Source organism: Cervus canadensis, chromosome 3 (assembly GCF_019320065.1).
Source record: "Cervus canadensis isolate Bull #8, Minnesota chromosome 3, ASM1932006v1, whole genome shotgun sequence".
NCBI classification, from domain to species: domain Eukaryota; kingdom Metazoa; phylum Chordata; class Mammalia; order Artiodactyla; family Cervidae; genus Cervus; species Cervus canadensis.
The window spans coordinates 87,203,488-87,230,506 of NC_057388.1; the positions used below are offsets into that span (position 1 = coordinate 87,203,488).

At 41.7% G+C, this 27,019-nt stretch overlaps 1 protein-coding gene and 1 non-coding gene across 2 annotated transcripts in view; both read left to right on the forward strand.

The window, feature by feature from the left end:
* Positions 1-27,019, forward strand: part of SND1 (staphylococcal nuclease and tudor domain containing 1) — a 411,508-nt gene that overhangs the window by 177,039 nt on the left and 207,450 nt on the right. Inside the window, exon 12 of the mRNA XM_043463642.1 lies at positions 6,299-6,399. Coding sequence (XP_043319577.1) covers positions 6,299-6,399 — 101 coding nt within the window. The remainder of the gene's footprint in view (positions 1-6,298; positions 6,400-27,019) is intronic.
* On the forward strand, positions 24,134-24,206 carry TRNAG-UCC. The gene has a single exon. It is a non-coding gene; the product is annotated as a tRNA-Gly (tRNA).

Genomic DNA, 27,019 nt, shown 5'->3' on the forward strand with positions numbered 1-27,019 from the left:
CCACTCTAGTATTCTATCCTGGAGAATCCCCATGGACAGACGAGCCTGTCGGTCTGTAGTCCATGGGGTTGCAAAGAGTCGGACACGACTGAGCGACCAGGCACAGCACAGAGAATGTCAGTGTACCTATGTTGCTCTCATTTGTGACTCTTGTCGTCGTCGTTGCCTCCTGAACAACGGGTACATTTGACATCTCCTTGTGAAACTTTAGCTTGTGTCCTAGTAGATAGCAGAGCTGGGAATCAGCGTGCCCAGAAGCAGGACCAAGAGACCCCTTGACAGTTTTGTTAGATGCTCATCCAATATCTAGATGAGTGAGTGACTAAAATGTGTTACAGATTTTAAGAAGATAATCTCTGATACTTTTAAAATAATTATGTACGCTACTTGTTAGCAGGGAGAAAAGATCAAGAACGCATAAATTAAATACTGTCCTGTTATGCCCAGAGCAGATGCCAACTTGGTTGCTCTCTGTTTGTTATCTTCCTGATTTTGTAAGGCAAGGAGCATCCTCCCCAAACACCTCTAGTAGCCTATTAGTTGAGATGATTCCCTACACTCTGCTTCAATTATCTTTGGTAAATACAGTCTCCACAACTAGTACCTGCCAATTAACCTGGAGAGTGTCTAAATAAGTACTAAATAGTGTATCATTCTTTAAAATAAGTCCTATTTATCTGTAAGTTGGGATGAATATGGATGAGGTACATACTCTTGTTTGCTGTGGCTCCTTAAGGAGAAAAGTGTATTTAATTGAGTGTTTCTGCCTAATGACTTAAAGTCAACATGTGCCTTATTTATGCATATATGTATGTGTGCATGTATTTATGTATTTACCTCACAGACACTTATCACCTACCATGTACCAGGCTCTCCTCCAAGAAAATCAGTATGTTTGTCTAAAAATAACTGACACATAGAGCTTATTATGAGTCAGGCCCTGCTCTAAATGTTTCATGTATATTAATGCATTTCTCTTCTAACAGTGAGATAGGTAGAGTTGTCCATGTTCAACTGAAGCCAGAAGTGAGGTCACTTCTCTAAGTTCACAGAGCTCAGAGGTTGAACTGCTGGGAACCAAACCTGCAACCCTCCTGATAGCTCAGTTGGTTAAGAATCCGCCTGCAATACAGGAGACCCTGGTTCAATTCCTGGTTGGGAAGAACCCCTGGAGAAGGGATAGACTACCCACTCTGGTATTCTTAGGCTTCCCTTGTGGCTCAGCTGGTAAAGAATCTGCCTGCAATGTGGGAGACCTGGGTTCGATCCCTAGGTTGGGAAGATCCCCTAGAGAAGGGAAAGGCTACCCACTCCAGTATTCTGGCCTGGAGAATTCCATGGATTGTAGAGTCCATGGGGTCCCAAAGAGTCAGATATGACTGAACAACTTTCACTTTCAAACCCTCAGCCAAGTGGCTCCCAGAGCCCATGCTCTTACCCAAGCTGTTGAAATATTTTGTTTTACTTACTTTTTTTTTTTTTTTCCACCCCGCCCCCTGTTTTACTTACTTTTGTCTGCCTGCTGCCTTAGCCAGACTTGCCCAGATGATGTGTTTTCTGTTTCCGTCTTGAGGATGACAGGTCACATGAGAGCCTTTTTCATGAGGTGGGGTATTTTTTTGAACATCTCTTTGTGGGTTTATGATTGGCCATGTGGAATAGTGGGTGGGATTATATAGTGATAGCCTCATGTAACAGCCCAGATTCAGGCTGTGGCCTGGAAATGTTAGGTATCTTTTATGCACAGGCCTTCAGATTATCATCAGCATCATAAAGTGTGTGGAGTTCTTTGGTGGTTTGACACTACTGAAGTGTGATGATACTACTCACTCATCATCTAGTGAATTAGTTTCATGAAGAGTATCCACAGATTGAATTCCTTAGGTGTGACCTGAGTGTTTTCTGTTAATACTAAGCTGTTTTCAGACTTTATATGAGATTGGAATACAAATTTGGTTTTAAGTTCTCATCTTAATTCTCTGAAGGGTCTTTGAAATTGTTTTCAAGGAGAATTCCACAATGGACCACGGAGGAATCAGATTGCCTGGTACCCTTTCTTTTTCTCTGAGAGTTTCTTTGGGGGGGAAAAAAAAAGTAATATGCAGAATTACACTTTTCTTAATTTAAAGCTTTATCCCAAAATATCTTCAAAATATTTCTTCCCTCCTTCATGCTTTAATATATAGAACAGAATGGTCAACAGCTTGACCATGTGGTCCTAACCATCTCATTTAGTGTCCTTCAGAATTTTATGTCTGAAAGGGTTCCTGATTACATGTATCCATTCATCAAGAAAATATTCACTATATATGCTCCTACTGTATAAACCCTGTGATGCTATATAGCACACAGTGTCTGGCTAAATTGTCTTCTAGGATTCTTGAGTTCAGTGGTGCTCTAAAGTTCTAGTCTAGTGCTCTCATTTACCAAGTGAATTGCCTGAGAAAAGGGAGGCCCAGAGAGGTGATGTGTGACTCATTCATAAGACAATGACAGGTGGAGTCAGCAGGGAGCTGTGGACTCCTTGTGGGCCTTGCTGTAAGGAGGGCCAGACCCTGCCCTTGTGTCCCGTACATGTAAATTCTTGCATGTACCCAACGTTCCAGGAGCATCTTTGCTGGAAAAATGAAGGAAACGTTTGCATTAACCCAGTACTTCTTTTCAACTCATGCCATCCCATATGTAATCACCCACAAGCCCAAAATTCAGGTTGTTATTATTCAGATGAAGACTTTGCTAAGATCTGCCATTGTTTAATTGAAACTGCTCTTTATCAAGTGATTGACAAGTCAGGGATGAGTATCTGGAGATGAGAAACTCCAAGGCAGGAGAGCAGAGCTCAGACTCCCCAGGAGAGGAACATAAATGCTAATTACACATTGACTTTAATTCCTGGTTTGTCATAGCTGTCTGCAGGTGTGCGTCTTGGCTGTGGGCTATTCTCAGGGCCTCATTTGTTTTTGAGATTTTCTTTAATAATGTTACCTCCCCCAATGAGCTCTTTAATCTCTGGCTTTCAGTTCTTTCTCTAAATAGAGGAAAAAATTAATTGGCAGGTGAATGTAGAATGTAGTTACTGGTTCTTTTGCTGGTTGAAGAGGAAAGATTTGGGGGAGTGGGGTCTTTTCACTGATTTCCTTTCAAGACAGTTTGGGGATAGCATGCCTTTGGCTTGGAAGATGAGATGCGGAGCTCTTTGTTGCCAGTACACCCCTCGCCACAACCATCACCACCACCGCTCACATGGCCTTCCTGGTGAATTAGCATGATTTCTGGGGAGAGCTGATGTTACTGTGTGCCATGCGCTTGCACTAATGAGCCGCTGCCCCACTCCCATCTCCTGAGGAGGAGGCCTGTCATTGGCAGATGCAAGGTAACCTTGAGATTCACTGAGTTTATTTTTAAGCGGGATGGATTATTTTTTCCCCCTGCTAGTGGAACTGAGGACTTGAGCTTGTTACTAGATGGACTGGGTGAAAACACAAAAATAGGTGAACATCTCTACATACTTTTTGATTTGCCCCCTGATTGCCCCAAATTGGACCATGCCCACTGTTGGTGCCCTACTGGGCCCTGAGTTACTTCATGTACTCCTGGGTGGGTACTCTTGAGGTTTAGCTCCTGTTTAGTGTTGATTTTCTGTGTGATTTTTGCCATAACTTCAAGTATCGCAGCCTCTTCCTTCTCCCAGAGGTTAATTATCTGCTGTTGCCAGAGGAGAGTTGCCAGAGAAGTTGGTCAGAATAGATAGCATGCATAGGACTCTTTCAGAGAAGGCAATGGCACCCCACTCCAGTACTCTTGCCTAGAAAATCCCAGGGATGGGGGAGCCTGGTGGGCTGCCATCTATGGGGTCGCACAGAGTCAGACACGACTGAAGTGACTTAGCAGCAGCAGCAGCAGAAGACTCTTTCCCTCCCAGGGATTGGAGTCAGCTGTGCTTCTGTGTGTGTTGACTGCCCATTCCTTGCCCTCTGGGCTCTAACAACTCTGATCAGCTGCCTGTGGGGCAACTCTGAAAACCTCTGTGTTGGCGGTGATAGTTTTTCAGCCCTGCACCCACCCCTACTCCCTGTCTGTTCACATTCCTCACATTTATCCATCTCCTTAGCTTGGACAAAGTGATAAGGCTGAGCAGTAATATCAGTGTGGACCTCTGACCTAAGGAGTCCTCTTTATGATTTCTTCTGAGTTGTTGTATTATGACAGTACTTCTCATGAGAAAGATTTCCCTTGCCTTCTGCCCTTAATTGGCTTTCTCACTGATAGGGCTTCTTGTTGCTTTTAAAACGTGATTTAGGTAGAGTGAGTGATCTGACAGTCAGAATTTGGAGGCAGCTGTTCTTCTGAAAATTTCCATATTAATTTTTAAAATGGATTTTGGAGGAACAGGCAGTTTGAACGGATTTTGGTGGTGCTCACCAGCAGTGTTGTTGATACTCATATATCGTGCTGTCTTCAAGTAGCTCAGTGAGAACCAAAGCGGTTTTTAGGAAAGGTGGTTCTGGACTTTCGGGCTGTGAGGATGGCCTCAGGGTGCTTGCCTCCTCAGTACAGGTATATAAGCTCAGCCATGACCGAAGTCAAGTATATATGCCTTAATGCTGTGATGCAGGCTCTGTAGGTTTCCTGATGGACACGGCATGCCACTTTGTTTTGACACACAAACATGGTCATCTTGAAAGTTTTCATAAAGAAAAAGCATTGCTCCACATGTTTGTGTCCCTGTGTTTTGTATATACTAGGATTAGCCCAGTATTAAAGGTTCTTCTGGTCCAGTCCATCCTCCTCTCACCCCACCCCCGCAAATTTCCCAAGTCCACCCTTATTGGTATTCAGTGTAGTCAGCTGTGTTGTTTTGATTCTTCTTGATGGTTCTTAACTTGGACCTTGAGAACTTATGGCAGACTGAAACTACATGTAGTTATTCTATTGAAGCATTTCATATTTTTAAACAGATTTTCAAAGCAGTCTGAAAAGGTTAGAGAGCTGCTTTACCAAAATGTCTAGGGATCCTCCAGGAATGTTCCAGATTTCTTCTCTGTCGACTGAAGTTTATGTGGGACCTTAAAGGTTCAGCCATTTGTCCTCTCTTGACATCAGTCATCTTTAAGGTTCTACAGCATCTTTTAGACTTAAAGTAGAATTGAGCAGAAAGTAAAGAGAATTTCCATGTCCCTGCCCCCCCCCCCCCCCCCCCCCCCACCATGTACTTCCTCTTCTGTTATCAGTAGTCCCCCTCCAGAGTGGTATATTTGTTATAATTGGTGAGCCTACCTAGACACATCATCATCCATGGTCCATCATTTACTCGGGTTCACTCTTGGTGTTCTGCCTTGTACGGATTTTGACAAATGTGTAATGACATGTATCCATCATTATAGTATGATCCAGAATAGCTTCACTGCTGTCAAAATCCTGCCCCCACATCTGTTCATCCTGTCTCATCCTGCTAACCCCTGGCAATCACTGATCTTTTTACTGTCTCCCACATTTTTGCATTTTCCAGAACGTCACTGTTGGAATCATACAATAGATAGCTGTTCGATGGGCATTTTTCTCTTAGCAATGTGTATTTCAGATTCTTCCATGTCTCTTCATGGCTTGACAGTTCATTCTTTTTAAGTGCTGAATAGTATTCAGTTGTGTTCATGAACCACAGTTTCTTTACTCGCTTACAGAAGAACATATTGGTTGCTTTCAAGTTTTGACATTTATGTATAAAGCTACCAGAAACATCCATGTGCAAGTTTTTGTGTGTGGACTTAAGTTTTTAACTGGTGGAACATATGGTAAAAGTTTGTTCTATACAAAACCATTGCTCAGAGTGGCTGTATTGTTTTGTATTCCCAGTAACGGTGAATGAGAATTCCATTTGTCCATACCCTCACCTCCATTTGTTGTCAGTGTTTTGAATTTTGGCTATTCTAATTGACATGTTAATAGTTGTCTTAGTTTGCATTTCCTCAATGACACGTGTGGGGCATATTTTCATATGCTTGTCATCTCTGTGTCTTCTTTGATATCTAAGTCTTTTACCCATTGTCACATTGAGATTTTGATTTTCTTACCGTGCAGGTTTAAGGGTTCTTCCTATATTTTGGATACTATAGTCCTTTATCTGAGCTGGCTTTTGGAGGTGTTTTCTCCCAGTATGTGGTTCAACTTTCAGTTGTTTTTTAAAATCTTAGACCCACAAAGTCATACCGTGAGTGAGCTTTTTCAGCCAGCACACGGGGCTGCTAGTGAGCTGTGTTGCAAATTCTCAACCTTAATTACCTTGATTTCTTATTTTCAGGTCAATGTGACTGTGGACTACATTAGACCAGCCAGCCCAGCCACAGATACGGTGCCTGCCTTTTCAGAGCGTACCTGTGCCACCGTCACCATTGGAGGAATGTGAGTGTTCTGGCTGGTAGCAACTTGGCCATGGCTGGGAGTTCTCTTCTCATTCGTATCTCTCCTCCCTTTCACCCCAATTTGCTTTCTGTCACTCTCAACACAGTGGCTTGTGATTGTTATATGCCTGTGTAGCACTTTGTTTGCAGAGTACTTCATAATTGCTCATTAGTTAATCATATACTTTCATTATTGTCATTATTTAAGATTTATTGGGTTCTGTGTGCTTGGCAGTATGTAGCATTCATTATTACTATTAATAATGCCATTTATTGAGTGTCAATCAGGCCCTTAGGTACTATGCAAAATTAGAAAGATTCTGTGTGTATTAGTTTAGGAAGTTTAATTGTAGGCCAGAAAAAGAAGAGAGGTTAATTGGACATATTCTTTGAATAGACGTATGTAATCAGTAGATGACAGGGTCTTCATCTTGTGTTCCACCGGCTGTACCCTGGTTACGTTCCAGAGTCTCTTGGGAGCTTGGTTGACGAGCAGCCTTCCAAGGAGGTATCTGATGGGGGCAGGAGGAAGCCCGCTGGGCCATGCTTCCACAGTGAATATTAAAACAATCAGTCAGTCCCCAGTAGCAATTCTTACTTTGCGTAAAATATACCCGCATGCTAATTGTCTCCTTCTCTATTTAACAGTCTTAAATGGTGTTTGTTACCAAACTGGTATTTTGCTTTTGTTTTAAAAGGGGGCATGGTGGAAGGGAAGAAAAGAATAGGTTTCTCATCAAAACAGGGATTGTCTTATTGCAAGTACAATGGAGCCCATTGGGAGAAACACCTTTCTCTAAGCTATAGCCTGTCTCTGACAGGAAGGATATGGTAGCTAATGTGCTTTCCAGAAGCTCTCCTACCACACAGGAGCTTCTCCAGTCCACGTTCCAAACACCGCACCCCCCCCCCGCCCCCCCGCTTCCTGTTGTCACTTTTGGAAATAAGTATTTTTAGGTGCTGTTACCACTCTCATACCTATCAATGTTGTTGATGTTCACACAGCAATCAGGGGTTTCACTTCTGCTGAGAGGAACTGAATATAGGATTTTGATGTCATTATCCTAACACCATCACAGGCGTTCGGTTATTTTTAGAAGCAGGTTCTTGAGAAATTAGATAATGTTTTCAGAATGGGGAAAACTGGGAAATATTTTGCTCATTCTTCTATCTGTCTAATTTGCAGTAATGGTTATTACCAATTTGTCACCAGTTCTTAGGAGCTCAATGCATGCTTTCCTCCTGTGGAGAGCCGGAAAGTGAGTATTCCCCTAGACAGATTGAACACTTTCGCTGCCACAAACAAGGAGTCCTCTCCAATAACTGCTCCTTCTATCTACTGATGGTAAAGACAACACCACTACTGTCAAAATGTACATATTTTTGGCAGATGGTTTCTATTCATGTTTATCTAATGACCCATTAGAGTGGAGGGTTTGTTTGTTTTTTTCTGGTTACCACAGAGGTATATTTTCAAAATTTATGCTGCTTAAAATTAGATATTCTGAAAGTGTTCTTGTAGGGAGTTAACCTTGATCTTTCTCTCTCCCTGTTGTCCTAAGATGGTATCTGATTTACCAAAGTCCTTACCTTGAATTAGATCAACCTAGCAGGGTACCTGGGCTGCCCTGCTATCCAAGGCACTCCAAATACTACTGTAGGAAAGTTGAGGTATGAATAATACCAATATCCAAATACTCAACTTAGATTTAAAAATTATATTGAAAGTCTCCTGATTTCAATAGTTTTTTGATAACATTGGCTGGAACAGAGGATTTATTTTTTATCCCAATGTTTTAATTCCATTTTTAACATAATGAGTTAAATACACTGAGTTTCCTCATGGATTTGTTTCTACTAAACTAGCTGTCTTGAGTAAACTACTAGGCAGTAATTGGGAGAAATGTGAGGGTAGCCTAATATCATTAAGACCAAACTTCACTAGATAGGGATTATTGCCTCTTTTATTCCCTGCTGTAGTCCCAGTGTTCAGCAGTTCGTAGGAGTTCAATAAATTTGTGAGTTATGCATTTACTATATTTCAGTGTCCCTTTATGAAATAAAATAGGGAGTGCTTAGATGTCTCATAACCTGGGACAGCTGTTTCTTCTGAGCTACACGTTGGCTTTAATCTGATAAGTATATATGTTAAAAAACTTGTATCTGATCCAATAGTTTTCCCTGTTTATTTGGTTATTGGAAGGTCTGTGCCAAAAATAATGTGCTGTGCTTAGTCGCTCAGTCGTTTCTGACTCTTTGCAAACCCGTGGACTGTAGCCCACCAGGCTCTTCTGTCCATGGGGATTCTCCAGGCAAGAATACCGGAGTGGGTTGCCATGCCCTCCTCCAGGGGATCTTCTCAACCCAGGTCTTAAACCCAGGTCTCCCACATTGCAGGCAGATTCATTACCATCTGAGCTACCAGGGAAGCCCATGCCAAAGATACGGTGACTCTAGAAAATGTATCTGATAGCATGCTTCTGATGTTTGGGTCTTCCTCAAAGCTTCTCTTTATTTTCCTGTGGCCTTGATTTTGTTTTCATTTTTCCCTCAATTTCCTCTGCTTAAATCATTCCAAATACTACTGTAGGAAAGTTGAGGTATGAATGATACCAATATCCAAATACTCACCTTAGATTCAGAATTATATCAAATGCTTCCTGGTTTTAATAGTTATTTGAAAACATTGTCTAGAGCAGAGGATTTATTTTTTTATCCCAAATGTTTTAATTCCATTTTTAACATAAAAATGTACTTACATTTCGAAATCTTTGATGTATGATATCCTGGTAGATTAAATAACTTCTTCTATGGAATGATGACTTAAAAATACTACTTATGGAACCCTAGATCTTTGTGATTTACATCTCCCTCTTCTTTTGGCACATTTTGTTGCCATTTAAAAGCCATGTAAAAACCTTTTGCAACAACTTGTTTTTGTAAAGGCTTGTTCCTTTTGTACTCATATTTCAATATTTAGTGAAGTACATAATAAAAATGACCAATGTAAATCCGGGGACAGAAACAGATTGGGACAGAAGTGTACAGGTGTGTTCGAGTGGTCCTCAGTTACTAACTGGTGTCAGCCTGTGGGTTTTGAGGAGGTTGTAGAATGTGCGGGTCAGTTAAGCAAAGGTTGCTGGGAGAGCTTGTCTGGTAATGCACCACGTCTGTTGTGACAGGCTTTAGACTTTATTCAGCTTTTAGAGATGCGGTAGAATTAAGAAAAGATCAGTGCTATGTCTGTCGTTACCTGTAGGCTCATACCCCTTCATATTGGCCTTTGTAGTGTCTAGAGGCTTTCCCTTTAGTCACGGGATCAGCTGTGAATCTCTGATTCTCCAGTAGCTTTTCTCAAACTGCTCAGTCCAGGGAAGGAGAAAGAAGAGGCAGAGATGGCCTCTTTGACGGTTATTTCAAAGGGGATATTTTTCAGTGGATTTCACATGCCCAAGTGTGTGAACTGGCCTTGTCCTCAGCAGGGTTCTGTCAGTTCTCCCATGTTTTCTTTTTTTCCATGTTTTCTTTTGCTGTGTGGGACGGCGTCGAGTTGCATGGCCTTTGGGAGGCCCCTCTTGTGAAACAGTCTTCAACTCCCTCTCTCTTGCCCTCTGGGGAACGAATAAAAATGAGGTTCATCATTCCTCTAATAGATTAAATTTTTTTTCTTGATTAACTTCACTCAAGTTGGTGAAAAGTTGTTACCTTTTAATCAAAGCAGTTTAAATAAAAAATAAAAAGATCCAACTTTGAGTTGTTTCTTATTCTCTGGCTCCCAGGTTGGGAATTAGCTGATCCTTTTAGGCCTGGACTGTGACAGGAAGCTGTCAAGATGGCGCTTCCTGTTAATTACTTTTTATTGTATTTAAGACACTTAAATAACTCTTCTTGTGATTTAGTCTTCTGTGTAATTAGCTTCAGTGATTAAAATCTCATTCTTCCATTATTGCCAGCGACTTCATGAAGAGCAGGTTTTGTGGGGTGACCTCTACTGTGCTGGACTTCACAATTGCTTTGAGCTCCAATTTGGCAAACCTATAGTATCTATTAGCTGATTGCCCATGTCTTCTTATACATCACGTTTTCAAAATGAAAAAAAAAAAAGAAGTTAAAAATTTTTGGTCACATTTATAAAGGGGCACCTAAAAAACTAACTTGGGGTCCAGCTTCACACCTACACACTCATAATTACCACCACCATCCCATCCACCATCCATGGAAAATTGTCACGTATCCAGTAGGTACAGTGTCACTGAGGTATTGCCCCATTGCTTCTCATTATGTTTAAAAGTATTTCACAATAATAGGCAGACATTTTTCCATTTTGGAAAACTGAAAGAGGGCACAGAGATGGAAGTGTGGAATAAGAGCAGTGGGAAAATGCCTATTTTCTGCACAAGGTCAGTTTTTTGAGAGGTGATTTGAGTTTTATAACATTGATTTTTAAAACGTTGTTGTAACTCTGCTCCTGACTTCAAAGCTTTGCTCCCTGCAAAGGCACTACTGTCCAGCTTAATGCCTGTGTGGGGTCCTTACTACCAGAGATGCTGTGGGACATCTTAGTTACCTCTTTCGAGTAATGACTGTCATCTAGTAGGTGTGAAGCCATGTTTATGAACTTCCTTTGAGGCTCTTTGATGTCTTCATAGATAGTTTGCCTTTATTATGTTTATTTAAATCAGATAATTACTTACAAGGAATCCAACTTCTTTTGCTTTTTTTTCATTTTCATTGGTTCCAGCTTGCAGGCATACTTCCTCAGCTGTTCTGTTAGTCACTGAATATGAGGTTAAGATATTCTCCTTCTAGAATAGTTCTTTTCTAATCTTAGTTCAGTTTTCCTCGGCCATAGTAGGAAGCCATGTCATACCACCCTTAATTTTTCGGGCTTGAGTTCTGTAGCTGTAAGGCTTTTGCTGTCTAGTCAAATCTTAAAACATACTAATGTCTGAGCTAGTTTAATACATTGGTGTGTCTTAAAACATACTAATGTTTTCTTAGCTAAACATGGCTGAAATCCCAATTTCTGTCCTAGTGTTCTTCCCCACCAGGTTGCCCACAGCGTCCTGAAGAGGTATTCTTTCAATAACCGACATAGTATTAATGTCATTGTCTCAGCCAGGAGATAGGATCTGGGTTGTAGCCACCTTTTCTCTGCACAGATTTATTGCTTACTGTTCATCTACTTTAGTGGATTCCCCTACTCCAACCTTTGCTTTGAAGGTGAAAGAAGACATCAGAAGAAACATTCCTTTTCTCCTCCCCCTGAACCCCCTAACACCTAAATCATAAACACTTAACCAACCTTCTCTTCTCAAAAGAGCACCTTAGATTGTTTTCTCAACCTCACAGGCTGCTTGATTTATATAACTGTGCTACTTCTGCCACGCAGAGTAGTGGAATTACGCCTGTTCACCATCCTGAAGACACTGGAAGCATCTGTGTCATTTGGCTTAGATTACTTTGGAAAGAATGGTTAAATAATTTCACATGTCTCCTGCTAGCTTGAGCACAGTCATCATTTTAAGAGAACAGCCCCATAAAGCACCATAAGAAGGAACTTGGTTTTTGCAAAGGGTTCAGGTGGGAGTCAGGAGAACACTGCAATTTTAGATGGATCTTACATTTTGTAGCCATCTATATGTGGGACTATCATGCTGCTGAGCCTTTTTTTCTTTTTCTTTTTTGCTTTAAAGCCCTGATGCTTTCAGATTACTGTATTACCCTCATCACTATATGGAAGTTCAATTAAGCTTTACATAATGGAGCACTTGGCTCGTATAAATCAGCCAAATCCTTTGCTGAGCAATGTGTGTTCTTGCACTTTTTTTCCCCCTCAACATCAGTTGAGTAGAATATCAAGTACTGGGTGACAGTGTTTACTGAGCAGATCTTTAGGAAACTCCCTCATCAGTTTCACAAAGTATACCATCGAGTTTCCAAAGTATACCATGGGAGAAAATGAGGCTTTTCTCCAAATAAGAGGAGCTCATCCTCAGGGAGGAACATTCTGGAGTACTTAAAGAGATGGATAAAGGTATTCAAAACCATAAGTTAAAGGCCCTGTTTGGAAAAAGTAGGAATGGTGTCCATTTCATTTCTGTGGGCCCTAAAAATAGCTCAGCGAGGGTCTGGTCCCAGACAAGAGATGAGTTGCTGCTCCTATCTGCTATGAACAGTAAATTTACCAGTTATTCATCAGATATTTGCTGAACAACTACTCTGTGTCAGGCACTGGGAATATAGCCGTGAGCATATCCCTGTGCTAAGTCCTCCTGGCTACACTTCATTCTTGGGAACCTTCTTGCCTCTGGTGGCTGAGACAACAAGAGTCCTTAGGGATATTCACTGACTTTGCTGCCTCCCAGAATCTTGCTTGGGTAGATTTTGACTTTAAGAAACACAAGTGACTTTATATAAACAATACCTGAAAAGGCTCTTTTCTATTCAGGTCTTGCCTGGGACTTTTAGCGAATTTACCACTCAGAAACAGGTTAAAATGAAAGATAATCCCTCTTATATCTTTATTTTTAGTTGAGTCAATAACTGAACCTGTCAGTAGACAAAATGAAACGCTCAAGCAACTACCCATTGGAGGTGCTTTGCCCTTTTTCCCCTCACATCACCGTTCCTGACTCATTCGGCGCTGATGGACCTCTGCGAGTCTGGCAGTTCGTTATGACTGCCCCCTCTCTCCCTGCCCTTAAAGACCTGCTTATCTAATTCCTGCCTCACCTGGCAGAGGAGGACCCAATGTTAACTTCCTGACAGAGTCTGCTTCTCACTTTGTGGATGGTTATCCTTATAACTCTATAAATCAGCACTCCTAGATTTAAATTTTTTTCTATTTTTACTTTGTTTTAGTATTTGCACTATAATTTCTACCCTTTAACCCCTAGTTATCTTACATTTGTTTTGTGTGTGTGCTCAGCTGTGTGTCTCTTTGCGACCCTGTGGACTGTAGCCCGCCAGACTCCTCTGTCCATGGGATTGCCCAGGCAAGAATACTGGAGCAGGATGCCATTTCCTACTCCAGGGGATCTTCCCAGCACAGGAATCGAAACCACATCTCTTGCGTCTCCTACATTGGCAGGCAGATTCTTTAACACTGCACCACCTGGGTTTTACCAGTGGTAAACTTGATAATGTTCAGTTTCTGTTTCTGAGTAACTTTATATAGTATCTCTATACTGCTCACTCTGAAAGATTTGGAAATAATAGTGGTTACACTTCTTTAAAGAGGTTTTATTTTTTGGTTTTATCAAGATGGGCTTCCCCAATGGCTCAGTGGATGAAAAATCCACATGCAGTGCAGGAGATACAGGAGACGCGGGTTCAATCCCTGGGGTGGGAGATCTCCTGGAGGAGGAAAGGGCAACCTGCTCCAGTATTCTTGCCTGCAAAGTCCCATGGACAGAGGAGCCTGGTGGGCTACAGTACAAAGGGTCACAAAGAGGCGGACATGACTGAGCAACAAAGCACACAGCTTAGCACTTACTCAGTTTCTCCTCTTTCAATGTAATTGTCTCCTGACCTTTGCTTGTAAGTTGATCATAAATACTTAAAACCTGTCTCCCATCTCCATAGCTGTTAGAATTGTGTGTTACTGTTGGAACAAAAGACACAGGGTGATTAGTCCTATAGAAAAGGAACTCTACCTTTAAATGCAAAGAGAAATGCTGAATTAGTTAAAGATCTGCTCAGTAAACACTGTCACCCAATATATTAATTCTGTGTCTGTATTTCCTTCTTCCATTTTACATTTATTTATATGCAGTTGCCACCGTATCTCACGTCATTCTTTTTGTACTTTTTCCTCTCATTTGTTGAAGAACCTTGATTTTTCTCCTGTGTTGGGTGGTCAAGTTTCTGAATGTCTGAAATGTCTAAATATTTTTACATACATTCTTATTTGTTAGTGTTATTATAAAATTGTAGCTTGAAAATTGTTTGCCTAGAAACTTTGAAGGCATTGTGCTCTGTTGCTTCAACAATGTTTATAAGAAATCCAATTTCTGTTTCTTTACATGAAACCCCCCCCCCCCCCCCCCGCCCGGCTTTGGAATTGTTCTTACAATTTCCCATTAATTGGTTTTCTGAAATTTTATCAACATATTTCTATGTCTGTCTTTTTTGCTTCATACTCAATTGTCTTTTCCACTCTGGACACCAAAACAATTTTTTTGTTGTTACTTCTTGAATTATTTTCTTTTCTCTCTTTTGCTACATTGTATCTTATTCTTCATATATCTAACTTCTCTTCCAAATGTTTAAGACCTCCTTTGCATTTTTGTTCTATGTTCAAGAAGATGTCTTCATTTTTGCCTCTTGCTTAGTCAGCCAGCCATGTATATTGATTCATTTACATTCGTAATTATCTCTTGTTCGTTCATCTCACTCATTCATATACTCACTTGTTAGTTCATAGGCCCAGTATTTCAAGAGTGCCTGGTATGTACTAAGCACCAGGAATATATCATTGTTCTAAAATGGAAATGATTTGTATCCCATGAAATTTACATACTAGTCTCTTAATCAAACCCATTTTACTTTTTAATTGCAGCACTCACATTTAAATTTTCTGTTCTTTAAGTGCTCTATTTTAATAGCATCCTCTTCTTAGTCTATGAATATAATATTTTCTCTATCTCTGAGAATCTTATTTAAAAATTAAACACTTCTTCCAGCTTTCCCCCATGACTAAATGTTCTTTACTTCGTTCTTTTTCTTTTCTAAGTCCTTAAGCATTGTGTGAACCTTGACCTATATTTATGAAGGAAGGATCAGGTTGGAGTTGGCACAGCTGTTCCTCTGAAGTTGTTTGTGTCTCGCAGACATCTCTGTCATAAAAAAGTCATAGGAGAGCAGAAAGTATCAGAGGAAGACTTCCTTATATGGTGCCTGAAAGTGGAGCTGGAATACAGAGGAAGCAGGCAGATTGCATATCCCACCAAAACTGTCAGAGCTTGATGGCTTTCATCACCTGTTAGGGAGCCTTAGTGTATTTTCCTGGCCTATAAGGTTGAGGGGTGGGGAGCAGGGATAGGATGGGTCTGTGATGTGTTCAGCCACCTCTCTCTAAATGTTATGCCTCGGCTTTACTTTGAGGCTACACAATCCATCTAAATCACCTGCCCTCTGTTCTGCTAGAACACATGTTTCTTTCAAGTGAATTATCTTGTATGACATTGACAATTTGGGGAAACACATTGGATATAAAGTAGAAGTCGTGTTGGTTTGTAAGTGACATTCCCAAATACATTGAAATATTGAAAGGGTAAGGGATAAACTCTTAGATTTAAAGGGAGAGCTTTAGAAGGTATAAAGACTTAAGAAAAACCTCAGTGTGAAGATGAGACGTTTACAGTAGGAACTTCCTTTAAGTCATGAGTGCTTTAGTGGCTTCAGGAACCTTTATGCTGTTCACCATGTTTAGCTCAGTAGCAGCCTGTCAGTGAGGTCGGAAAGGCTGTGAAGACACTTTTGCCAGTATTCAAACAGTGGATTAATGAAGAAAATTGGGCTTCCCAGGTAGTTCATTGCTTAAGAATACACCTGCCAATGCAGGAGACATGGGTCCGATCCCTAGGTCAGGAAGATCCCCTGGAGGAGGAAGTGACAAGCCATCTCCATATTCTTGCCTGAGAAATCTCATGAATAGAGGAGCCTGGCAGACTCAGTCCATGGAGTCGCAAAGAGTCAGACAGGACTAAGCGCAAGCACAATGAAGAAGGCTACACTCTGCCTCAGACTTTGTCTCTATTGATAGCACAACATTGTAAATCAACTATACTTTTAAAATGGTCTCTGTTGAAAACAAAGCGCTATAGTCCCTCCTCTAGAGGTAGCATCAGAATGCCAGAGTTCAAGACTACTCAGCCTATAGAGATGTCCATTGTGCGCCATTTTTATTAGGGTTTTTGCTGGTGCTTAGGCTGTAAAGTTCCATAGGGTTTAAGGGGACCACCTGTAACCCTGTTTGCTTAGGAGTTTTGGTGCTTTTGTGGTATATGAACTGATCAGGATCACACAAACAAATATGTGCTGGAAAAAATGCCAAGTGCTTGCTGGTTAGGGTATTTCTCTTTTACCAAGGGTCAAAGCTCTCTGCTCCTAGCGCCTCGATGGGCATCGTAGAGATGTGTGGGGAAGAGGCGGCCTGGCCGGCCCTGCTCTCCTGAATGCTGTTCCTGATCCATCGCTTGGATGATGTGCCCAGAACCTACTCACTGTGTGCTTCGTATGTGTCAGTAAAAGCCCTTGATGTGCTATGCTTAAGCGCTCACTCGCGTCCGACTCTTTGAGACCCCATGAACTGTAGTCTGCCAGGCTCCTCTGTCCACGGGGCTTCTCCAGGCAAGAATCCTGGAGTGGGTTGCCTTGCCTACCTCCAGGGGATCTTCCCAGCCCAGGGATTAACCCAGGTCTCCCACATTGCAGGCAGATTCTTTATCGTCTGAACCACCAGGGAAGCCCTTGAGGCGCCCCCAGTTTGTCACCCATCTGATCCCATCTGTTTTCTGTCTTTCAGGATTTGTGCAAACTTTCTGATGTGCTGTTTACTCACGTTCTTATTCTCTGGCACCATTAGGGCTTTATTCTTGTGCATATATGTCTTTTGCGTCCTTTCAGTGGGACCTTGTAAAGAATGTCATGTGGACGTAAGTTCTCAGTGTGCCATTCTGAACCCCCCTCAAGCATTCTTACTTTCTTCCTTTGGAGAATGAAATTGATGTGATGAGGAGAAGGGGCATTCGACATGGTTATCAATGAGCACAAATTGTGTCTCAGCCCCTTTCTCTATATAGTTCTTGTGGCCAGCACAGTACGCAGTGGCAACGGAAATAGGAATGGATTTTTATCTTCCATGGTGATGCTGCTTAACAGGGATTTGCTCCAGTTCATTCTGAATGACTTTTTTAAACTAATAAAAATTGTAGTAGCATTTTCAAAAGTTTTAAAGAATATGAAAGAATCACTCGTTACATAATCATGCTAACATAAGCCTTGTTTGACGGGTGTGCCTTTTGAGTGCTGGTTATTTTTTAAGGATGTAATTTCAAACAGGAAACTTTGACCATTTGGCATATCGTTGGATGAAGGCTAGTTATTGCTGGATCTGAAGATTCTGTAGCTATTTTTTTAAAGTGGGCTTTGGAGGTAAACACAATTGAGATGAAAACTCGGTTCTATGCATGGCTGATTCATGTCACTGTATGGCACAACCCACTACAATATTGTAAAGTAATTAGCCTCCAATTAAAATAAATTAATTAATTTAAAAAAACTCGGCTCTATGCCTCAATAGCTGCGCAGTCTTGGGCCATAGTTTTTTCTATGTGAGTTCTATACAATAATACTATACTTGTAGGGCTGTAGTGAGCATTAAATGTATCAATGCATTTAATGTTTAGCACAGTGACTAAGCCATAACAATCAAATACATCCATGGGTCCTAAGCCTGGCTTCCGAACTGGTCATTGGCCTAATTTCAGACCTAGTGGTCTCTTTTGTCCCCGCTGTCACCTCTTCTACGTCTCTGGCCATCTCTTTCACTCAACTTTTTCCTTTTTTAAAAGATTTTTATTGACTGCTTTTATGTTCCATCCTCTTCACAGTTCCCCCTCCTGCCCCTGGCCAAGCCCACCTACTTGATAATGTTGCTACCTCACAGATGTACTTGAATAAGATATAGAAAATGCCTAGTATGTGCTACATGCTCAGAGGCTTAACAACAAATCACCCATGGGATTATGATTAGATGTTGTTATCCTAGTCTGTTTCTTGTTTGTTGTTTAGGCTGTGCCGCTCTGCACACAGGATCCTAGCTCCCCGACCAGGGATTGAACCCTTGTCCCCCCCTGCCCTGAGAGTGAGGAGCCTTAACCACTGAACCACCAGGGATGCCCCTGAACCAGTCTGTTTTTATTGTTCTGTGGCAGATGCTTTGGTTTTAGACTTCTCTTTTTTCATCTTTTCAATTGCCACTAAATCATATCATTTTTCCTCTAAGCAGTGAATGTAAATATGTTTACCTAAGTAGTACTGTAAAAGAAGTAAAAGATATTCATGAGTAATTTTTAATGTTTCAGGGAGTTTAACATGCACTTACCATTGAGTAAGGACAATATATATTCCTTAGTAAAAGCAATTTATTGAATAATCTTTCAAACCAAGAGGTATTGCTAGCAAGCAGACTCCCTGGGTATACTTGCTTCATATACATATTTAGTTACCTATTTACTTCCTATCTGTCTATATGAGTTGTTTTAAAGGCAGAGGGCTATTGACTAAGTGTTTTAGGAGATGCTGCTATTCTCTATCCCTACATTGAAAATCTTACTGAAAGTCAGATTCTGTGTATTGCAGGGGGGGTTGGGGGATAGCTGCAGAATCTTAGTTCCCCTACCAGGGATTGAACCTGGGCCCTGAGCAGAGAAAGTGGGGAGTCCTAACCTCTGGATCTCTAGGGAAGTTCCCTTTGTAGATCTTTCAGGGATCCACATCTCTGCTGTGATGCCTTTTTTAAGTTTTGTGCCATCATTGTGTTCACAACAAGTCGAACATGGAGGGATTTAACAAAAACCTGGACCTTGGAGGTCAGCACGCGTGGTAGAATTTGGAGACATTTAATGGCATGAACTTCATAAAGGCCAAAGAAAACTTGAAACTGCCTTTCATCAAGTTTCCAGTGTCAGTTTTCCATGGAGCCTTCTGGCTTTCTGATATATCTGTTTACATAACAGCTGTGATTCAGCTAACTATTGCCTTAATGTGATCTTCTATTGTGTTAAAATCATGATTTATAAACCGTCATGTATCAGGTCATTAACAAGGGGAATTAATTATATTATTGTTCTTACACCATCTCGCCTCCTCCCAAAACAAAACCACCTTGACACTGACTACAAAATCACCTTTCTTTTTCTTTAAAGTAGGAAGCACCTATGTGAAGCACTCAAAGGCTTGTCACCACTTTCTTAGAAACCTGGCTTTGAAACTGTCTTCTATTGTGTGTCACTTAGCTCGGCCTGTGGCTACAGAGCGATCAGACCATTTAAGTGAGGCTTGATCACAGAGGCTCTGGAGTGGCTTACTGTATTTCAAAGTTGGGAACCAAAATAATCCCCTATTCTCCCCAAGAGGAGGGAAGAAAAGGAAACCTTGAAACCCTGATTGTGTTGCTGGGTTCATTTGTTGCTTCTCTTAAAATGAAGAATCCTTAAGTTAAAAAACAGTTTGTCTTCTAATCCTTAGGAAAACATTGACCACCTGAAAATATTTTTGTTTAGACTTGGTTGCAGAGGTGGAAACTCATTTCTAGAGCCGTTACCCACTGCAGTTGTATACTTTGTTTATGCAGTGAAAGTCGAAAGCCGCTCCCACATTCTAGACCTTGTCCACACTGACGTTGGGCTTGGTCCAGTTGCTAATGGATTCCGGGGAACAAAACAGGACTTGCCTGTTCGTGTGGTGCCAGCTGGCTGGGTTATGGGCCATAAACCACAACGGAGCCGTTAGTGGAATTCTTACTCGGCCCATTTTTCCTTCCTGACCCATATGAAAGAACTTCCCTTGAGCCTCCACCCTGAGAAGCCACCTGTGCCAGAACAGTTTTTCTTCTAAATTATCTAGAAGAAGATAGTTATTCTTCCAGTTACCAGTGGCTGGGTTTTTCTTGTAGCAGACCAACAGCCCTCCAGAATCTAGGGTATTATCTTGAACACCTTCTTCTAAACAAAGCATTTTCAATATATATCAGCAAATGCAAAAAAAAAAAAGCAAAAACTACAGAGGATTTGAAAAAGGTTCTCCCCATTGCCATTTTGGTCTTTACCGGACCTTGCGATTTGGCTGGTTCTCCTCGCGCTGTCGGAGCCGATCATTCCCAGTGCCATTATGTAATTTGCTGTCTTGGGTGCATGTTTGTGTGGGCGGGTGGTTTTGTTTTGTTTTTAAGTGGCGGTTAATGTCAGGCTAATAATAAACTGGATACGTAGGCCTGGTTTTGTCATAATGGCCACGCATTTGCTTATTTGTCCCCTATCCCCCTGAGAAGTGGTGCCTACATCTTGGAGGGGGGCTCTTGTCATCACAGCTGCCTAGAAAATGCAGCACAGCGACTGGCAGCTCTGTCCTAAAGGGACAAACGTGAGGCATCTTCTCCCTGGTTGCTCTCACAGCCAAGTCCTCGTCTTCCTGCGACCTCAATAGAGCCAATAGGAATGCCTTTGCTGTTCCCGAGCCGGTTCCAAAGTTTGGTCTGCTCTCTACCCACAGTTCTTAGACTCTGTATCTTTGTGAAATGCCAGGACCTTTGACACGTGACGCTTTATGAATCTGGGGGCCTTAAGCTGCATTCCATCATCCTTGGCCTCTTGAATTCTTGTAAAGAAGACTCTGTTAGTTGTCTGGGCTGGGGTTTTTTTTTTTTTTCCCCACACAAAACTGCATGATTGAACCACTTGGGACTCTTAAAAAATAATGGTATCCTATATTTTAAAAACCAGGTACTAATATTTATTGTTTTAAAAATACCGATTTTTACCCCTAGAGATGCTGGTTTTCTTGGCCCGGAATGGGTATTCTGAATGGTGATTCTAATGTGCCGCCAGTATCAATAAGCTTAAGGCCAGAGGAAACAAAAGTTTCCAAAACCAACATTCTCCTCTACTCTCAGCTAAGTTGTAGATACAGGTAATGGGAAGAATAAAAACAACGCCGCACGTGTGTGTTTTCTCAGTTCACTTCACTCCCTAAGCTCAGCCTTTTCCCTCCATTAATTTCTGTTATACCAGCTCTGCTTCGAAAAAGTGCAGAATGGCAGAGTAACGTTGGGTCGAAGGGGATGATGGTTATTTCTAGCTCTGCCTCCAGCTTATTGAGTGACCTTGGCAAGTCATTCACTCTCTTTTCCTAAGGCCCTAATCTTGCCTTTTCTGAAGGAGACAGTGGCATAAGCAGTATTGCTAATATTATGCCTCCTTCATGTACCTCTTCTTAGTAATGCAAAATTCCCTTAAACTTGTCCTCAGATTCCTAACAGAAGTTTAACAGGGAGTGTTAAAGCCTTGGCTTTAAGTCTTGGTATGAATTTGTCTTCTTGTGTAGCCCTCCCTGCTCAGCCTCCAGATCATAAATGCTGGGTTTACTTGGAAGTCTGTGGATTTGCGAAATCAGACAGTTAACTCCTGGTGGTCACTACTGACTGAGTGGTTTCATTGCTACTAGCTGCTGTGGTGTTTAGTCACTCAGTTGTGTCCGACTCTTATGTGACCCTATGGACTATAGCCCTCCAGGCTTCTCTGTCCTTAGAATTTTCCAGGCAAGAATACTAGAGTGGGTTGCTGTTTCGTCCTCCAGGGAATCTTCCTGACCCAGGGATCAAACCTGGGTCTCCTGCGGCTTCTGCACTGCAGGCAGATTCTTGACCACAACTGACATGACCTTAAATTGTTTGCCGTGGGAACAATATACAATATTGTGAGGTGATTAAACTTCTGATACTCCTTTTACACCTATCTCTAATTATCCAATTCAGAGATTTTTGTCTGCTTGGTGGCCGTTGTATTGTTTTAAAATTTTCCCCTTAACAGAAACTCTTAGGCAGTAAAGGGTATTAGTGTCTTTTGTTGGTGGTGATATTGTTGATACCTAACCAAAACTGTGTCTTTTAAATACTTTGGGGAACAAAAGAAAATAGAGTTGACTGTGTTCTGTTTTGCGCGGTAGACTGACGTATCTGAAATTAATAATGTGTATTTAGATGACTGAAGCATAATTATTTGGCTGCATTTAATCCAAACTAATATCCCCAAGTGGTTTGCTGTCTCTGTTGATGCCCTTCTTGATGTAACCCACTTGTGGCCCTGGCTGCTTTCCTTCACGCCTCACTGTTTATAAACAGGGCTCGTGCTCAGCTAGTATTCACTTGTGTAACAGACTGGCCCGTGCTATAATGTTAGATATTTTGAATATTACCCCTGCTTATAACACACAAATGTTTGAGTCTGTTCTTAACCTTGGAAGACTTGTTTTCCAAATTTGGTTTGGTTGGCAAAGAGGAAAGAGTCAATGACTGGAAGTATTTGTTTTTGGGGGCTTGGATAGTTTGAATTGGCACTGTCTTCCATACCTTGTTCTGCATTGTGTTTGAGAGGGTGTGGCTGAGAATCTCAGCCTGAGCTTGAGTAGAACTTGGGTGGTATGTGTTTTTCTTATAAATGCAATGTCCCAGGACAGATCCATAAAAAGTAAATAGAAGTCCCTGGAGGCTGTGTTTTTCCCATCAGAAACTCAGGAAAATTGGAGTATATAGTTTGAACTGTGCCCATTCTGTTTTTCCTCTTTAGATCCTTACAGCATTAGTTGAGACCTTCCTTTTTGACATTGATAATGTTAGTGTTCATTGTGAGTTACAAGAGCATTCATTAGGGTCAGCGCTCATCTCCCTTCCTCTCCCTAGCCAGCTCTCTGCACAGTTTACCTTCCATTTTCATAGCTGAGTAATCTTTTTCTGGAAGGTACACTTTTTATGGCAGCTCCAAAAAGCATGAGCTGAAGGATGAGTTCACTTTGCCTAGAGTGTCCGAGACAGTGGGATTGAAAGCAGATTGGAGAATGAAATCGCGTATACTAAGTCAGTTCAGTCCTATGTGACTCATTGCAGCCCACCAAACTCCTCTGTCCACAGGATTTTCCAGGCAAGAATACAGGTAGCCATTTCCTCCTCCAGGGTTTCTTCCTGACCCAGGGATTGGACACAGTCTCCTGTATTGGCAGGCGGATTCTTTACCACTAAGCCACCTGGGAAGCCCTCAGCGGACTGGGATTGTCCTAAAACTTCTCTAGAGTAAACTTGTTTCCAGGGCACAAGGCAATAGCAGCCTCGCAGCCCATAGCCTCCCAAGAAAATCTAAGACGATTAAAGAGGTGAAACCTGACCAGGGTATCTGGAATCTCTTCTCCCTCTTGTTTAGGTCTTGAGGGTGTTATTCACTCCTGATTTTTGTTCATGTGATTTCAGGAGATGATGATTTCCCATTCATGACATAACTTATATGTCACCCCCTCTGTCTCCCCTGTAATAACAAAATTGCTGGGATAGCTCTCCAACCAGTTTAAAAAAAATCTGGTAATTCATTTCTAAATTGGAACTTGTTTCTTTCTAATCAGCCTTGTAATGTATTACAGACATCACTCTCTGCATTGGCTACAGAAGTGATTTAATGCTGGGTTTTTAATGACTCCTTCATTAATCCTGGTATTCTGGGATTTAACACCCGCTGGCCTTTGACCAGTGGAAATGATGAAAACTTAGATTTCATGCATATTGGATAACACTGGCCCATTGCGGGAGCCATGAATCTTGCCACTGCAGCGGGTGCGTGTGATATAGAGGCTGCAGCTGGGTGGGTACTCTCCCAGGCCACGCGCTGCTGCCCACGAGGTGAGCGCGACATCTCTATCAGCCCAGGGTGACCTCCTTTCAGGACAGCCGGGTTTGGAGCGGGAGCCTGTACTGGTGGCTCTATCCACCAGACAGGTCTCTGGATTTGAGAAGTAAGGCTCACCTTTTCAGCGTTTCCTCAAAGATGCTTCTTTGAAGAAAGCATCATATACCTTAACATGATAAGGTACATGTACCTTAACATCAGTCGTTCTTTTTTCTTTTTTTTTTTTTCTTCTAGTAAAGCCCCAGAACTTTGCAGTTCAAGACTGTCTAGTCCAGAAATTCCCTGATGGTCCAATGGTTAAGACTCTGTGCTTCCATCGCAGGAGTCACAGGTTCGATCCCTGGTCAGGGAACTAGGATCCCACATGCAACAGCCAAAAAAACCCAAAAGGCTATCTAGTCCACCTCCCTCGTTTTATAAACAAGATGTCTGAGTTCAGGAGGAGTGGCAGAACTAGGCCGCTGTTGAAGGTACCAGCAGCCAGAGTGATCCCACCGGTGCAGTGCTCGCTGCGTGCAGCAGAACCTCGCGTCGTCATTTACTTACTTCCTCACAAGAGCTTCGTGAAGGGACCTTGCAGAGCAAGCCCAGGTCTCCACAGCTTCTCTCCCACCTCCTGCTGCTGTTGAAGGTACAGGTGCCCCTGTTGGTGGCTCTCCTCACTCTTGATGGAAGTGTTGGGAATGCTCTTTCGAAGAGATGGGCTAGTTTATTTGTGGTAGAATCTTGTGGGCAGTCTGAACACCACGAGCAGGTGCCAGGCTCTTTTCTTCTCCCCACAGATCGCTGCTCAGGAGAGAGGATGTCACCTTATACTTGGCGTCTTCACAGGGGCTCTTGTATTATTACAAAGTGCTCCCTCAGTTTATTTGGAGCACATCAGTTAGCCGGCTGCAACGGCATGAAGGTCACATGGCAGCATTATTAAAAAAGAAGCCAATAATTTTTTTTAACATGAATGAAGCAATTATTACAGTGAATATGACCCCCAAGCTGTGAGAGCCGAGTGTCACAGGAATTACCCTCTTAAAGGTCACTTTAAAAAGCAGTGCTATGAGGCAGGAGAGACAGATTTTTTTTTTTTTTTTCCTTTAAAGGACTAGATACTAATATTTCAGCTTTGATAGCTATGTGCTCTGCGTGGAAACTATTCAACTCTACCTTGGTAATCCTAAGGCAGCCAGACAATATGCAGACGATTGGGTGTGGCTGTGTTCCAGTGCAACTTTAATCATACAGACAGACCTTGAGTTTGCATCCCCTATGCTATGGAGATATGAACAGATACTTCTAGAACAGCTAGTAAACCCAGTCATCTGAATATTATGAAAATGCAGGAAGAATTTCTGAAGGCATAGAGCATGTTGAAAAAGTGAGATGGGTAAGATGAGAGAACTAGCTCAGAACTGTCTGTAATGATAGTGTACGTTCTAATATTAAATAGCTTTGTGCAGAGTATTGAGGGGGTAAAAAGTAGGGTTTAACCAAAATAATACTTCTAAATTTAATAAGTTATAAATAAACAATTTCACTTATATCCAGAAACTTGATACAGATGCACAATCCCCTACCCAACCCCTCTTCACCAGCAAAAGCAGCCCTGGTATCACGTTAAGTGCAAGTACATTTTCTTGAAATGTTTTCTCTTAACTCTTACCGAGACTCAGATTATGTGGAAGTGGCTGTATTTGAAAATTGTTTTCTATACAGTCTCTTAAATTTCACTTCTGTCTGATTGAACTGTGGCTTTGCTGGCCACTGATGACAGTACAGTTCTCTCCCTGCCTTGGGTGCCCCAGGCAGCCATCCATCCACTCCTCGCTGAATGTTCTCTCCTAGGTGTTTGATCCTGTAAGCATGTCCCTGTTTTATCTGGAAGTCCAATTCTCATTCTTTAATGCTTCCTAAGTCTTGCTATTTGGCACACTTGAACCTGGAGAACAATAGTCTTTTACTGTGCTACCCACTTAATTTCTTGGTTTCTTTTTCTTCCATCTGTCACTCTCACCAGATCAGCACGGACTTAACCTTGGCTTTGTCTTGGTTGAAGTTCTCAACCGGGTCTCATTTATGAAGGGAGGCACTGCCCGCATGAGTCGTTTTCACTGGTCTCCCAGTGACAATTTTTCTTTCTTTTTTAGCTGCATCTGGAATAACAGCTGCATTCTCACTCCTGAATAGAATGGGTTAGCACAGCGTCTCATGGCAAAGCACCTGGACTCTTAGGCAAGATTGGGGGTAAAATCCGGACCAGCTTCATCATCAGCAGGGTGGGAGGATCAATTTTTATATAAGGGGTGGGGATAGGACACGTGAATGAGGATGTGAACAAAACTGGCGTTGTAAGAGCACCACTTGTATCTGTTAAATGTAAGGGATTAGATAATCCATCATTATGCTAATTCTCAGTAACAGATGGTGGAGAGTTCTGCCTCTCAACAGCAGTTTTCACCGTGGGGGAAATTAGCTTGCACCCAGATCAGCAGACAGGCAGGAATTCCATTGAAAGAGAAACGCTACTGGTGATTGCATTGGTGTGTCCCTCTGCACATGTGCTGAGTTCTTGTATTTCTCTCTAGTTTACATATTCTTGGCCAGACTTCTTTGCCCCTTTCTATAATGTAAAGAACTTGAAATGATTTCTATCCATGCAGTTTATTTGAAAAGATCAATATTGGAAGTAGGTTAAGTAAATGTGTCTCAAAGCATTACTATGTCATATTTCTTGAGAGAAAAGATGCCATACAGATTATCAAAAACATTGCTGATCATCAGTCTTCATAATTGAACTTCAGAGATGACATGCTAAGTACTGTAAATGCCCCATCTTGCCTTGATATAACACTTAAAACAAACAAGCTCTAATTAAGCCCTCTGGCTTCATCTTGTCCAAGAGTTGCCTTGATCCTGCTATTTTCTGTCTGTAAATGATTTCTCACCTATCCTCTCTGTGCTAATGGCTTTCCACTTTTTATTTCTCATTGCTTTTTCCTACTCCCGACTTAACCACGTACCTGCTTCTCATTTCCATTTGTACTGTCCTAGTCTCATTTCAACACCAACATGTTTAACACTAATGCTGATTTTAAAACTCACTTTCAAAAAAAAAAAACAAAAAACTCACTTTCATACTCATCTGTATCCCAGAGTCACCTGTACAGCTTA